Genomic DNA, 15,961 nt, shown 5'->3' on the forward strand with positions numbered 1-15,961 from the left:
ACGAGTGTGATCATCGATGAAGGTAACGAACCACCGTTTACCTGATACCATTGTGACATTCGAAGGACCCCAAACATCACTATGTATCAGGTGGAAGGGCCGGGAAGGGTTGTAGGGTTGTAAGGTAAAAGACGCCCTAGGTTATTTAGCACGGATACAAACATCACACGACAAAGATGACACATTCACATTACGAAATAAATGGGGAAATAGATATTTCATATAATGAAAGTTTGGATGTCCAAGACGAAAATACCCTAATAAGAAATCAGTTTCAGAAATAGTAAGAGAAGACAGTAAACAAGTGCTAGATAAACTCCTAAAAGAAGCATCTTCGGAAAAAAAATAGAGTCCCCTATTGTGCCGGGCAGTGCCAATCATCTTCCCCGAGCTCAGGTCCTGAAACGAAACATTATCTGGTGAGAACACAACTTTGCAGTTCAAATCTCTGGTTAACTTATTGATTGATAGCAAATTATACGATATTATTGGCACATGTAAGACATTATGCAAAATCAGTCCTTGAATTAGAGATAAGTGACCCTTTCCTGCAATGGGGGCAAATGACTCATCTACAATTCTTATTCTCTCATTTCCAGCACTTGGATAATAGGAGAGGAATTAGTCAGATGATCCAATTAGATGGTCCGTTGCTCCGGAATCAAGGATCCAGGATTCATCTCCCTCAGCAAAGAAACTAAAAGAATGAGGAGTACCTGACTGTGCAATATTGCCAATTCCGACCGTACCTCGATCCACCTGGCTCGTCCCTGGAGGGGCACCATCAACTGCTTCACTAACGAAGGCTCGACCGGACTTAGATTTATCGTTCAGAGGATGCCGCTTGCCATTTGGAGGTCGGCCATGTAATTTCCAACACTGATCTTTTGTATACCATGGTTTCTTGCAATGTTCACAAATTGGAGGAGTATTTCCATTCTGTTTGTCATTTTCTGAACGCGATGACTTGACTCCAAACGCAGCAGAGTCCAGGGTATTAGGCGTTGTACCATTCATAGGTTGGTTCGATCTTCTTCCAATCTGACCTCTAAGCAAACTTCCATCAGGGATAGCATTAGTCTTTGTCCCAAAATTTGGCTCTGAACACCATCAAACTTCGAGTTTAAGCCAGCCAGAAAATCATAAACACGGTCAGCCTCCTCAATCTTCGAATACTGAACCCCATCAACTGGGCAATTCCAAACTATTTCCCGACATAGATCCATCTTCTGCCACAACAGTGATAATTTATTGAAATAGGATGTTACGTCGAGTGTCCCCTGCTTGCACTCATGCACCTGCTTTCTCAAGGTATAAAGACGTGAAGCATTCTGCCTCTTCGAGTAAAGTTTCTGGACAGCTTCCCAGATATCTCGAGCAGAAGCTGAGTAAAGAAGAGGCTTCACGATCTGAGGCTCCATATTATTTATTAAAATTGAGCGAAGGAGAGAATCCTCTCCCTTCCATATCCGTTCCTGAGGATCCCCAGAGTTTGGTCTGGGTATTTCCCCTGTTAAATACCCGAACTTGTGCCGCCCCTCGAGAACCATCCTCACAGATTGTGACCAAGAAAAGTAATTTTATCCATTAAGTTTTTCGCCAATGAAAATTCCTGCAGAATTGCCTACAGACCCAGACATCATGTTTGTGAAAGGTAAAGTAAGGTAAGTAGTTACCGGAGTTTCTGAACATAACGGAACCCCCGGGTATGTATCTGGTAGAAAATCTGTTGAAGGATTGGCCGAAGATCTAACGGCTGCTCCAAGTGCAGAAATTTGGTGTTGAAGGTTTGTCAGTTGCTGTTGAACACTAACAGTCCCACCATGAATCGTTGTAGGTTGTTTCTGCCCATAAACCCCTGAAGACATTGTTTTTGTCGGTGTGGGAAAACCAACGGGAGGAGCCGGCTGACCAGAGGAAAAATAGTGGGAGACAAGAAGTTGCTGTAAAGGGTTCGACTGGACCGAGTTCGGCTGGATCGGCTAGTTCAAATGATGTTGAAGGTTCTGGTAGACCGATGTATCGGGCACATTCAGAGGGCTTGGAAGACTCGATGATGATGGAAGACTCGATGGGTAAGACGAACTAGGTAACACCGGAAGGGAAAACAACTGACCTGAAAAACTTCCACCGGCGGGATCTGGAGCGGAATTAGCGACTGTAAAACCCGGCGGCTGGAAAACATAGGAAGTCGACGGCGGACGCTCATATCTGGGCTGGGCTGGCAGCGGATGGTCGAGTCTCGACGGCAGCGGCAGCAGTGTGGTTGAAGTCGTCATCGACAACGGCGGGGGTCCTCCGACGCCAGTGACGGCTGAATCGATTAGGGCTGGTTGAATTTGAATCGGTCCAAGTAATGACCGTAGGTATTGATCGACGGTAGCCCTAATTTCAACACTGATAGAGTTTTCTCTTGGAGTTCCATCCTCTATTAGAGTCGATGACTGAATCTCTTCTATTTCAACGACGTTCTCATCACCATGCTCTGATATCATCTTGAAAAGTTAGGGAAGAAAAAGAAAATACCAGAGTTACGTGGAAAACCCTAGACCAGGGAGAAAAAACCACGATAAGAGTTTTTATTTTAATTCAGATACACAGTACACAATACAAGAACAGGTATAAATAACCAAACAATGAGAAACCCTAGATGTATAAAAGACAAAAACACCCTTAGGGCTAAAATATAATTTCAACAATTATAACATATCTTCATCAAATAATATCAGTTAGAATAAATTTATTACGGTTGATACCCACCATCAAGAACTTCAAGTTTGAGTGGGAGGTTCTTCGACCTTCTCGATGATGATGATGATAATAATAAATAAGTAATAAAACCCTTCGAGAGGTTCATTGTCAGCTTAATACTAGCTCATCAGTCCTCGTTTGGCATTTCTCTCCTTTTGAGAGTCACTATATTTTTTTGATTGACAGAGGGTGCTTCGACTTAGGTGTTGTTTTGCTTTGAGGATTTGCATCGGTTTGATGTTCCTTGAATTGATGCTTTGTTTGGTCTCTCCATATTTGTGAGCTTCTTGCAACGGCAATCCATTTTACATCTTTCTGTTTTTTATCACCTTTTTGTTCATCCCCCTCCCCATTGGTCTCTTTGTAATTTTTTCTTCTTTCAATGGGGTTGCTATGTTTGGTTCATCTTGTACTTGGGTTTTTGCTATAATCTTTGGATATTTCATATATCAATTAAATGGTTTCTTGTACAAAAAATAAATAAGTAACAAAACCCATCCCACTTACTCACCCACATTCTCCTCTTTCCATTGTATGGATCTTGGCCCACTAAAATTGGGCTGAAAGATAATAGGGGTGTAGTGAGATAATCTTCAATAAGGCAGTCAATGTTGTCTAGCAACATTGTCAACATCTTTTAATATGTCGCCCCAACTTGGTGGGGGTAAAATCAACTCCGTTGTGAATATGGTTAATTTTTAACTCCATGGCAAAAAAGATATCAGCTTCACTTGATATATTTTATTAGCGAGAAAAATTCAAACTCATCAGGAGCAGGTTATGCTTATTGCTTATAAATAACAAAAATTAATGGAATAACAGAGGCTAGTAAATATACTCTTAGGGCTTACCACGTCTCCACTCCATCTGGCAGCTATATCTAAAGCTTCTCCCAGCACGCCACTAAATTTTGGGCCAAGTATTGATAAAACCCCATGACCTCTTCTTTTCTGAAGATTAAGTTCAATTTCTGCCTGAAAGTAAATGGGTCGTTGTTGAGTATAAACTTCAAATATACACTGTAAGTAACTGATTGTCAACAAATAATTTAAATAGAAATTATCATTCAGTTCAAACAAAGATTTCAACCATATAAATTAGCAGAAGAAAAATTGATGGAAGACGAGGAAAAAGAAGAAATCACATCAGAAAAAGTGATGTAGTAGGATAGGAGATATTTTGGTAAAATCAAATTGATCTCTATCCTATTACATCAAAGAGTGGGAAAACGATCGGTTTCCATTTAAGACAAGTTTTTCTTTTTCAATTTGCTAATCCTCTCTTAAACCACTGAGAGTTGAATAGGTTCTCCACACTTTATAACATAATTCCACAAACACGTCACTCCTCAAACCCCTCTGATTAAGAAAGTCTGATTAAGCTATGTTTCAAAACTTCAATAAAATAAGATCACCAAAAACACTGTTAAGAAAATAGCATCGATGGAAAATAAACAAATAAATGTCGCGGAAGCAAATCAATATCTCAATGTTTGTTAAACAAAGAGAAGAAAAATGAAAATGAGGGTGAAATTCAAACTTCTATAGAAGGAGGAAAAAATTGGTGATGCCCAAAATTGTGATACACTCAATACATGGTGACTCACTCTTATATACAAGACCGAACCTAAATAAATTAATCTAACTTACAAAATTAAAAGAAATAGCAAAAGCATAAACTTACATAAGTTACAATTAAAAACTTAAAAACAGAAAAGGGAAATCAAACAATAAAGTAAATAACTTCCAGCATTAAACTTTGAAATTAGACGTGAAAAAGAAAAAACTCATAACTCAACAAACACGTTTAATTAGTTAAAATCAATCATAAACTTAATAAATTATTTATCATCTTTACAGAAGAAGTACAGTATCATCGGAAAATTTATATGTGAGATGTGTGAATGTTATGTTAGATTAATCCATTTAAAACATCACCAACCTATACAAAAAGAAAGAAGAAAGAGGATCTATTTGTCAAAAGAAGAAAGAGGATCTATTTTTCAAAAACCTCATGCTGCCTTTATCTGCGCCTTCGATCTACCATTTGTTAAATTATAGATACGAAAATGCACTCTTGGAAAAATTGAACGAAGAGCAAGATTGCGTGTCTTACCCTTTGTATTGCTCCCCTAAGTGAAGCCAACTCCAGGTCATCAAGCGGCAAATGACGTAGCTATAACCAACAGACAAAAAAGAATGGAGATCATAATCAGCTTATCATGTTCCTAGAGTATCAAGTCAACTGTGTGCAGTGTGGTAAGCTTGTCACACAAAGTACAAAAGATCCCTTCTTTGAAATATCAAAACAATATGCATACCTCCAAATGTGCAGATCGAGATGGCTGGTAACATACATTGGCTCTTAATTGCCCCCGTTGAAGATTAAAAGAGAACAACTTCGACTTTCTAGAATTATCTGAGCTAGGCTTCAAAGACCCCACAATTTCTACTGAAAGACTTTCATCTGGCCGACCTGTTGCATCCAACTGCAGAAATAGATTTAATAAGAGCAAGATTGGTTGTTACTTCTCGGTATTCATATAATAAATTGATAAATATTTGAACTTTTCAGAAAAATATTTGAATTGTTCAGCTGAAAATGAGGTTAATCAGGCCAATCTAGTTCACTTTTCTCCTCTATCAGTATCTCAAATACCCTCCAAATTCTCCTCCCCAGTCGAAATCTGTAGCCTCCAATTTCGCAAAGCATCCAACCATTCATCTCAGTTGGTAATTTGATCATTTTACTTTTTAGATAAAGGAAACATTTCATTGATAAACGAAATTAGGGGATAACCCCAAACACCTAAAGGTGATTACACAATAGAATGTCAAGTATTGACAAAAATGATAAGGAAAGGAGAAGAAGGGTGCTTTACATTACACCAAGTAAAAGGACAAAATAAGGTCCATAAAACAATTGGGGGGAGAGTTGCACCCCACAAACACCAAAAGAAACACCACAGCCAACTAAATCATCTTCTTTGTACCACCAAAAAGACCCACCAACAAAGAAATCGAGAAGGCAACTGATTGGCAAAGTGAACATTCTAGGTAAAACCATCATTGGTGAGCTGTTGCATCCTCCCTAATAGCCAAGGTGGCCGATTTGTCATGGTGAACCGATGTGTAAAGGCTTTGTAGTTCTCTTTGGAACTTCATCGTTTTGCCTGTTGTTTGTGGCTTTTTAGGTTTAGAGGGAAGAGGAATGGATGGGATTGCCATAACACAAAGTCCAAGATCTGACAATAAGGAAGCTAAATCCTGAAGACTAAATGGCAATGATGATGAAACAGAAGACGGTTGTGGGGCGAAAGTCTGTGTAGATGAATTAGGATTCTCCTCAAATGTCGAAGGGATTGTGTGGCTAGAACTAAGGTCAGATGGGAAAGTGTAAGATGCCAGTTGGTGAGATTCATCTAGTTGGTCTCCAAAGGTGTCTCTATCAAGAGGATACTTGGAAAATTCCGCCTCTTTGGTAGGGCTAGATAGGTATCCTGCCATGTCAAAACCAGCAAAAGGAATATTTGTCTTGTTGACAGAGGTGGAAAATTGATTGCCAATGCGGAGGGTGGTAGGCCTTTCATAGAATGTGACCCTGGAGAAAGAGGGTTGTGAAAAAGAAGGGGAAGGCGTATTGATGGTGCTCGGGTTTTGGTTTTGGAAACTAAAGGATAATGAAGGCTTGTTTGAATTGGTAAGGGATACTGTTTGATTTGGCAAGGGAAGCCCCATATTTTTAGGAGAATTGGTCAAAGGAGCCGAATATGAGGTGAGATGTGAAAATTAGGGGAAGCCGAATTGTTAGGGCTAGGGTTTGAATTTTGGTTTTGGAAACTAAAAGATGGTGAAGGCTCGGTTTGAATTGGTAAGGGACGTGGGTCCACGATTTGATTGGGCAGGGAAAGTATATTTGATTGCTCCATAGTTTAGGAGAATCGGTCTTTGGCCGAAAATGGGGAGAGAGGATGCACAACCAAATTATTGGAAGAGGAAGCAAGTGAAATGCCTTGATCACAATCTGCCTTCGTCCCACATTGATTAGAATGGGATGAGCAACATGGTACTTAAGTGGCTTGACCCTCTCATCCCAATAACTAGCTTTTGGGGTGTGGTTCTCCAAGGTGCTTAACTACCTAACAATAGTTCCTAACAAAGAATCAAGGGGATGATCGACCAAAATGTTTGATGATGAGGCATGAGATTTTCCAAAATCCCGTGAATCATGGAGATCCTTATTTTCAGTAACCACATTAAAAATCTTTCAATGTGACGGTTTCCGACGGCTACGAGCTCCGGCAGTCATGACTTGGATTTGGATGGCGAGATCAACGTCAGCCAACTCTAAGGGTAATCGAATCTCGTGTGGAATGAAGCCTCAATCATTTTCCTTGACCTTTATGCATGCATATGAAAGATTCAAACCTCTTTCCATTTGATTTGGTTAAAGATAGCCACAACAAGAGATATGTTTGAAGACTGCTTTTGTCCAAAGCGTCACCGGTAGGTTAAAAATGTCAATCCAACCACAATTGGAGGCCACCATATGCTGCTTAAAAGATAAAGCGCTCTTTGGAGTAAAGAATCTCAATTTGTGTTGGGTCAATAACTATCCAATTGGTATGAGCACATAAAGCAGTTGAGATCTCTGAGTTGCAGACATGTAGCAAGGCTTTTTCATTTGAGATGGGGTTAATAATGCAACAAGTAGAGTGAGATACATGTATTGATTCACAAATAGATGGCCAAGAATCATTGGCATTGTAGCATTGAACAATCACCATTTCTTTCCAATCAAATTGTGGGTGAGTGTGGGATGCAGATGGCATGGGATTGATTCGAATAGGTGGGATGTAGCTTTGTTTAACAATGGGAGGTGAGCAGATTTAGGTTGGAGAGCAACCCTATAAGTTTGGGGTTTTGGGATAGTGACTAAGGTGATGGAAGGACTAGAACTACTAGGGTAGTCGGAAACCAAGGAGAAGAATGAGAACCATCCCATTTTGTTCTCCATAGATGGAATGAGGATGTTGGTACGTCAGCCAGATTGCTCCAAAAGGTTGAGTTCCGCAAAAAAAAACCATTCTTGTTATTGTGTTTTTCAAGCCACAAGGTATCACCTTCGTGATTCAATTTCCCGAAGAACTTGGGGTTGCAAGGATCTTTGAGAGAGTTGAAAGATGAAGCAAGCCAATCAAGAGAATTCCATGAAACAAAATTTTAGTGCATGTGTGATCGGCTCTGTTCGGTTAACTTGAATCGTTTTCATGTTGTTGATGCAGTCTGGGAGAGAGAGAAAATTTTCTGATTAATGTGTATTGACCGAGTGTTGGTAAAGGTCAAGGCAGCTGGCGGCGGAGGCGGCATGGTGGATGGAGCTAACTATGGAAAGGAGGAGGATCTGTGGGAGAGAGGAAAGAGGAGAGAGCATTTTCCCCGTGGGAATAGCAACCTTAGTGACTCCCCTTTCTACATTTTCTTGGAAATGGAGTCTGCACACACTTAATTAGCTAGCTGTCTTTCCAAAATCGAATGCCTCTATTAGGATACCTCCTAACAGAAATCAAGATCTGGAATATATTGAAATGTAAAGGAAATACTACGAGATAACCCAAGTCTAAAGGAACTTGGAACCTCCCTCTTGAGTGCGCACACTCAAACCCTAGAACACTCTACAGAATTGCCTTAATTTGATCATTTTATTACTCAGTGTGAAGATCACTTCATGAATTATTAGGATCGACGTTTGGGGTGTTTGTTTGCTTATTGGGCTCGTTTTGAGATAATCTTGGGGAAAGCTTTATTTGCCGCCATGGAGTTTGGGAAATTTGGGAGGGTTGAGTTGAACCATATATTTATTGCCAGAACTACATATAAGAGTTATCACAGCATAAGATTTCCAGAGAGTGGTTTAGAGGTTATTTGCCATTCTTGGTTGCGTTTTGGGAAGGACTTTGATAGTCTTGAAGATTTTGATCATGTTGTTCTTGTCAAAGGATGGTTGATAGTTAAGTCCCAAGAAGCTGGCTTTTGGTTTCTTCATAATTCAAGCTCTCCTAGAAGAAGTCACAATTCATGTTGTTTGTTTAACCTGGAATATTATCTTCTCTTCTATTATTTGATATCTTGGTCTGGTTTTGACGTTCTCTTCTGGCACAGCAAGCTTTTGATAGCTTTATGTTTTGTATCCACTTTTGTAATTTGAGTTTTAATCCCCTTTCATCGTTTCAATGAAAAGTAATGTTTCTGTTTCAAAAAGAAAAATATTTGAACTCAAGAAATCTACAGAACTTCTACACATTTCATAAAACAATCTTACTCTAATGAACATATTAAGGCAAACAGAAAGCGAAACAGGCAGTTATGATATAGCTCTAACTGAACTGCATTCCTAGTAACAAAATAATCTATTTATTCTCTCTTCAAGATATAAAAGATGAATGAAGTCCTTTTGGCAAAAAAAAAAGTACTGAGAATATCTTCTGATCCAAGATAACTATGGTTCCACATCATTTCTAGCAAATATGAAGTTGTGAATGTAAGATTAAGATTGAAAAAGAACTCTGGAAGCATCAAGTGGCCAAGTGCTAAGAGGAGGCACTTTTAATCAAAGTGCACTTGTAAATAATCTCAAGAAACAGAACCAAAACCAAATTCTGAGGAGAATATGGAAAGGCGTCCTTATCCCTATTTCTGTTCATGTTAGTGAGAGATGCACCTACTAAAATGCCAAGCCATAGGAAGAGAATGGGGTTGTTGGAGAAATTTTGTGCTGGAACTTGGAAGAAACGGCATTCATACAACTCGTATTCAATCCATTGATGACAATACTATTTTTTTATTCCAGAAAAGGGACAATGTGTGTCCCTTTTCCAAGAGACGGGGGGGGGGGGCCCCCCCCCCCAAAAAAAAAAAAAAAAAAAAAAAAACGAATACAAGGTTAATTGTGAATAAAATATAATTAAATAAAATCAATAAAAATTTAAGTTTAAAAGAAAAAAGACACGGTTAAAATTGGGAATGAAACAATCTCAGAAGGTGTTCATTATATGAACATGTTGCCTTGAAGACCTCATTGCAGAAGGATTTCAAAAGAGGTGCTAAGGCATGAGTCTTAGTCCATCTTGGTGTGTAGGTGTAGGGGACAGACAAAAGTGTTGTGCATGAGTTTCTGTTAAATGAACCCTTGGCAAGAACTATTGGGCATCTTCGATACAGGATTTCTAGGTCTATTGGGTTTTTGATAGGGATGCAAAAGACAGCATATGTCAGTTGTCATAGATTTCGAGGGAGAGCAACACTTTGGATAAAAGCGGCGAAGGCATTGTGCTGGGGATTATAGTTGGAGAGGAACTATTGATAAATTTTTTGGATAATTTTTTTTTTTTTTTTGGATAAGAGGAACTATCAATAAATTAATGGAATGAACAATGGAAAGAAGTTTTTTATTTGGCTAAATTCTATCATTCTTCATGATGTTATATAACTAACTCGTCTTCCAAGAGGGCGCCCTTTTTGTTTAACTTTCACTACATAAACTTAAGTGTGGTTTCCTTCCATGAAAAGAACAAAAATAACAAAACAAAACAAAAACGAACAAACTTGTAAGACAACAAACTGGAGGAGTATTCAAGCTCTAGGATATTTTACATGCCGCCAAACCTAATGACACATCATATCTAAACAGAAACACAAACCAATTGAAGCTAAACCATAAACCAAAGAGATTGTATCTGAAAACTTAAGGAAATACCTTACACAGGGAAATGTATACAAAGTAAAAGAAACAAATTCATACGTCAATTTCAAAATTAAAACTAATTTTTTGTAGAAGAGAGTACTTCAGATAGAACCTTGATCGACTCGCGAGTCATGCTCAATAGCCCAGCAAGCTTAGGTGCCAGAACCAATTGATTCAGCTTAAGACCAGAAATTGAAACCTCACCAGCCAGACTATTTTTATAATCTTCATCAACTGGCTGCACCTGCTGCTTACTCTTCTCATTACTAAAATCTTGACTAGAGCTACCAGCCGAAAGTCTCATTACTTTCCCCACGAACTTAACCCTTCCAGTCGCTTTTAGATGCGTAGGCCTTGGAGATTCAAAAATATAAGAGACTAAGCTCAAGAACTCAAAACCACGCATATGTAAGTCCAACTCCACTCCATCAATAATACATGACGGAGTCCTCTTTGTATCAAACACTTCTTCATCAAGCATAATCTCATCAGAATATGATGTTTGCATTTTTGAAAACAGTTCAAAAGCAACAGAGGAGGAATTAACAGTAATATAATCATGAGAAATATTGATATCTCCTCGAGCATCCCTAAATGATCCTTCAGCAAGTGGCGCAGTCCAGTTAATGTTAAACCTCCTGCCGAAAGGAAGAGAGGGAAAGATGTAACCAGCCCAAAGAATGACGAAAACCCACGAGATTCTAGAAAACACAATCATGAAATAATGCCGGACAGATCCAAAGAGGAAGACAGCTTTTAATTAGCAATTGAAAAGATAAGCAACAGTATTACGGTTTCAAGAGGGATCCGGAAACTTTGGTTTCTCCATTTAAAAGCCCCAATTTGAGTGGCATCAAGTCTAAATAGCCAGGCATATATCGATGCATTATTTTATCAAATGATATATTTCCTGAAAAATTTAGATCCATTGCTGTATCGTCCAGCTCACCCTGAAAAGAAATAAATTGGACATCAGAATACGACATTAATCAACTTCCAGCAAAAGAGAAAAGTTACCAACACTTTAAGACCTAAAGATAGGGATATGAAAAGTAATTCCTCAAGTCCATGTTGAAGACAGTCATTCAGAAGTACCCAACAGTGGCTATTTATTCTTCAGTCGACCTACCACAGAACTTCAAAATTTTAAATGATAACTTTAATAAATGAATGCATGTCTTCAGGGCATAACAGTGCCGTTTAGAGAATTATTATATACTAGGAGTTATTCTAGAATTTTCATGCAATAAAGTGATATATAATCTGCAATTATAGGGCACAGCGTCCTTAATGAGGATGTTCCAATCAGGCTGGTTACTTTGGTCACAATGTAGATACTTTGACTTGTCTTCTCCCTCAGAGGCAATCCTGAATCCATGGTACATTTCTTTTTGGGACCCTACTGCTGATAAGCTCAAGGCTAAGTTTGACAAAAGGCTCAGCCACCCCAACTATATCATCTAATAGGGATTTGACAAAGGACGATAAGGACTCCAAAGTCCAAAACCAAAGAATCAGATATGGGACACAACCAAAGGTGGAAGGATCACTTTGACACAGTCTGTACTTCTATTTTTTGTTCTCCATTTTTGTACTATTTCGATGTTGTTTATGTGGGAATGTGTTGGCTCCGAATAAAGAAGCCACCTTGTGAGCTGGAAATGGGCTACTCTACCTCATCCTTTAACAGCCTTGGAATAGAATCTTAAGAGCCAGAAACAATGCTGTACTTGTCGAGTGGCTAAGGAGATTTATTTATGAGGAAAAATTCCTTTGAAGGAGGGTCAGCAGTAAATATGGGTTTCGAGTTAATGGCTGACCAAGTTCCAACAAAGGCAGTAAGGTTGCTGCCCTTGTCCCCAGCGATTTTTGTACTTCATTTCTAAGTTCAAAACTGCAAAATGGGGAAAGTTTGAGTATTGGAAGGATGAGTGGTTAGGCATTCACCCTTCTCCGGAAAGGAGAACAACAAAATTAGCTTAAAAGAACTGAGGCTTAAAAAGGTGAAACACACACACACACCAACAACAACTGTTAATAGCCTGTTGTGCACCTCTGGGCATATCCATGCATTCCCTGCCCCTCGAATTTCACCACCATCCACAAGGTTGGCTCTGATACCATATAAGTCAGCAACCTACTCGAACACAATTTTGAATGATCATTAACCAAGTAAGCAAAGACACAATAAAATTTGTTAAAGCTTTGACCCAAAAAACTCTAAATTAGCTAATTGCTTTCTTAAAAACATACACAGTTGTCAATATTGAAAGTGAAATTTGCTGAGACGTAGGAAAATGGAATACGGTCAACTGCTGCTATTGCACCACCTTCTTTACTCTTCACAATTGCTTCAGATGCACAGGATGCAGGAAGATCCAAGAATGAATGATTCATCTTCCTGGAAACCATTCCACTTCCTACAAAGATGGGCGAATCCAATGGACCTTGACAGTTGAACACAGCAGTTACCGAACCAGCTAACTGTGATCAATATTATTATGAGAATAATCAACAAGCCTGAAATGTTTCTTTAGAAGATTCTTCTCTAAATTTTATTTCATTCTTATCATATGTGTGTGTGTGCCTTTAAACTTTAATGGAAGAAAATAGCGCACAATAACCAAGGAGGGCCAGTCATGATAAGAAAGACTTCCCTCTTAACCCCTTCAATTTTCCTGAGGAAAGATGTGCAAGAGAAATTGTATGAGTAAACTTACTGGGAATAAGAAAGGTCGCATCTTGAAAGTTTTCATCAGGGCATTTACTTCAACACCGGGAACCTGGAAAGAATATAACAAATACATGGTTACAGGTTGAAACCATTTAACGGTAAGATAAATAATCTCCTAAGAAAAACTACAGCTTCTCCTCGTTATTTGTAGCTATTAGAGTACCGATATAATATTAAATTTACCTTCACCTATTAGTTCAAGTTTTTGGGTCAATCATTGATTTAACATGATATTAGAGAAGAATGTCTAGGAGGTCATGTGTTCAAATCTTTACGATGTCTCATGGCCTCCCAAATTAATATTGATTTCTATTTTTTGGATCTTCTACATATTTCAAGCCCACAAGTGAGGGGGAGTGTTAGAGTATTGATATATTTTAAATTTTACCTTCACCCCATTAGCTTAAGTTTTTGGGTCAATTAGTGATTTAAAAATGGCTAAAATTCCCATTTTGCCACTTTATTAAGTAGACTTTCACAATTTGAGGTCTAAGTCTAACACAAGCTACAGTGAGGATTACAAGATAGAAAATTCTCCAACTTCTCCAAACAGAGAATGAAGTAGCAAAACTGGTGTTATTGAAACCACAGGCAGGCCAAATAAATCTGCTCACAAATCTCCAAAATATCGCCACACCACACTTGTCTTCAAGAACCCTCATATATCTCTCCTTTAAAATCTTATGAAACAGAAGCTCTTGAACTTGCTCTACAGACCAAACCAATCGCCCATCCATAATACAGCAAAAACAACATCAGTTTAAAAGAATCCAATCAAAATTCCTGGAGATACAAGGAAAAATGTAACTAAAAAGATAATAAGGTTTTTCTCTGAGCTCTACATAGACACACTCCAAACAGTTGGGGTAAAGATTGGGAAATATTTTCTAATTGGTATTAAATATATACACATACATAAATATATTGTGAAATGGAACTTTATATATATATATATATATATATATATATATATATATATATATATATATATTTGTGAGCGTCCGGACCAGCTTACACGCACCTCGACTAATCTCACGGGACAACCCGCCTGACCCTACAACATTTGGGTGTCAAGGAAACTCATAGGAAATTAATTCGTAGGTACCTTCACCAAGAATTGAGCCCTTGACCTCTTAGTCATTTATTGATACTATGTCTCTTTCTTTACCACTAGGCCAACCCATGATGGTTATCTTGTGAAATAAAACTATCTGAGAAGATGTTCAAAGTAAAATGCCCCAAGAAGGTTAAGAGTGTTGACGTGAACAGGTTGCCTAGGACTCAGAACAGAAGAAGGACTGCAACTTAGATGTCCTTCAATGACTTTGTTCTCCTCTCAATGTTCTCTTTTTGTGGAAGAAACTAGAAGGTGAGGACTTTGTACTCGAAGAATCTTGCCTTATTCATTAGATGACAAGGCAAAATAATTGTTTACAGCTTCCCCTAAATACGAACATACCTGACACATCAAATGGAACTCTCCTTCTTCCGGATGAATGCCAAAGTCACCAGATGCCTCTAATGGAGCGCTGCCAAACCAACCACTTGCATTCTGTACAAATATTCTCTGACCACGGAAACATAAAGTTGCCGCTATTTCCTGCATAAGTGCTTGAATTACCATGATATTGTAGTTCTAAATCAGCATTGGAGAATAGCTAAGAGTACGATGAGCCAGATATTCAATCCAATCACAAGATAGCATTTTCAGAAATTATTTAAAATTAAATAAAATCTACATTGAAAGAAGTGCTTCGTGCTTCAACAGTGAATAAAGAATGAAACTTGGAAAGAAGCCAGTGGTATTCAACATGCTCAAAAACATAATACTATAATAGGATTTCCACTTGAAATGTGTAATACTATAATTAATTTCAATAAACAAAACCAACCCAGGACTATTGTTCTTTTCCTATAAGAAACTGGTTTGTGAACAGCAAGGAATAATAAATAAATTAAACCCTTAACCTCAGAGTCAGAGTTACAAAAAAAAAGTTTTTCAACGTCAGAAAAATTATGAGAGAGTAATTAAAAAGTATAAGGGCCTAAAAAAGCCCAAACTAATAGAAAAACTATTTCTTCCAGCAGTTGATCCCTTGATTTTTCCCCTTCCTTAATGATTTTTCTATCCCAGCCTAACCACATATTCCACAAAATCATTGTGCAAGCATTAATCATTGAACTGTCATCTGGGTGCTTAAACTCAAACCCACAGTGACTTGAAAAACCTTAAATTTACAACCTAATACGATATATGAACCCAGGAAATCTCAAAAGCCTCTCACCAGCCTTCGCCAACGTGGAACTACAGTCAGACAAGAATAAAAAAGATGGTTGGCATCCTCCTGAGAAGAAAAACCTAAGGATCACCAGTTTGGATGTAGCATCAAAGAAGAATTTTGTTTCTGCATATTGACACCGCCTAAGAATAGAGACAAAAGAAACACCTCACATTTATGAGGCAGCTTCGACTTCCATAAAGACTTGCAGAAACGACAAGGAAAATTTCTCCCTTTCCACGAAGGTAACAAAAAGAAATTTGACTGTGAAGAGTGCTTTCTAATTGAACATCTAAACTCTGATCCTCCAGATTTCAGAGCAATTTGACTGTGTTTAAAACGTTCATAAAATTGGAATAATTCTAAATTTTTTTATATTTTTTACCTTGGAGACATTTGAATAATTCTAAATATAGTACTTAGGATGGAGTTTAAGGGTTGTTCTCAGAAGCAA

The 15,961-nt window shown here is 38.2% G+C and overlaps 2 protein-coding genes across 3 annotated transcripts in view; both read right to left on the minus strand.

Annotated features, from left to right (window-relative positions):
- The window catches only part of EMB2410 (embryo defective 2410), a 41,585-nt gene that overhangs the window by 21,438 nt on the left and 4,186 nt on the right, over positions 1–15,961 (minus strand). For both annotated transcript variants that reach the window (XM_039041844.2, XM_039041845.2), the window contains exons 5-13: positions 14,688–14,828; positions 13,215–13,277; positions 12,748–12,978; positions 12,548–12,631; positions 11,287–11,444; positions 10,607–11,132; positions 5,072–5,239; positions 4,867–4,926; positions 3,603–3,725 (exon numbers count right to left, since the gene is read on the minus strand). In XM_039041844.2, coding sequence (XP_038897772.1) covers positions 3,603–3,725; positions 4,867–4,926; positions 5,072–5,239; positions 10,607–11,132; positions 11,287–11,444; positions 12,548–12,631; positions 12,748–12,978; positions 13,215–13,277; positions 14,688–14,828 — 1,554 coding nt within the window. The remainder of the gene's footprint in view (positions 1–3,602; positions 3,726–4,866; positions 4,927–5,071; positions 5,240–10,606; positions 11,133–11,286; positions 11,445–12,547; positions 12,632–12,747; positions 12,979–13,214; positions 13,278–14,687; positions 14,829–15,961) is intronic.
- On the minus strand, positions 252–1,135 carry LOC150034041 (uncharacterized). Its single transcript, XM_090318014.1, has 2 exons — positions 717–1,135; positions 252–399 (listed from the first exon to the last, which is right to left on the minus strand). The coding sequence occupies exons 1-2, from the start codon at positions 1,015–1,017 to the stop codon at positions 356–358; spliced, it is 345 nt and encodes a 114-aa protein (XP_090174140.1). The 5' UTR covers positions 1,018–1,135; the 3' UTR covers positions 252–355.

Source organism: Benincasa hispida, chromosome 9 (genome assembly GCF_027475165.1).
Source record: "Benincasa hispida cultivar pf3 chromosome 9, pf3_genome.v1.1, whole genome shotgun sequence".
NCBI classification, from domain to species: Eukaryota; Viridiplantae; Streptophyta; class Magnoliopsida; order Cucurbitales; family Cucurbitaceae; genus Benincasa; species Benincasa hispida.

Bases quoted from the DNA above. Each gene is read 5' to 3' on its own strand.
- LOC150034041 (XM_090318014.1), bottom strand. From the start codon at position 1,017: ATGAATGGTACAACGCCTAATACCCTGGACTCTGCTGCGTTTGGAGTC. The intron at 400-716 runs GTACTCCTCATT...GTTTCGTTTCAG, and splicing joins TGGCAATATTGCACAGTCAG to GACCTGAGCTCGGGGAAGAT.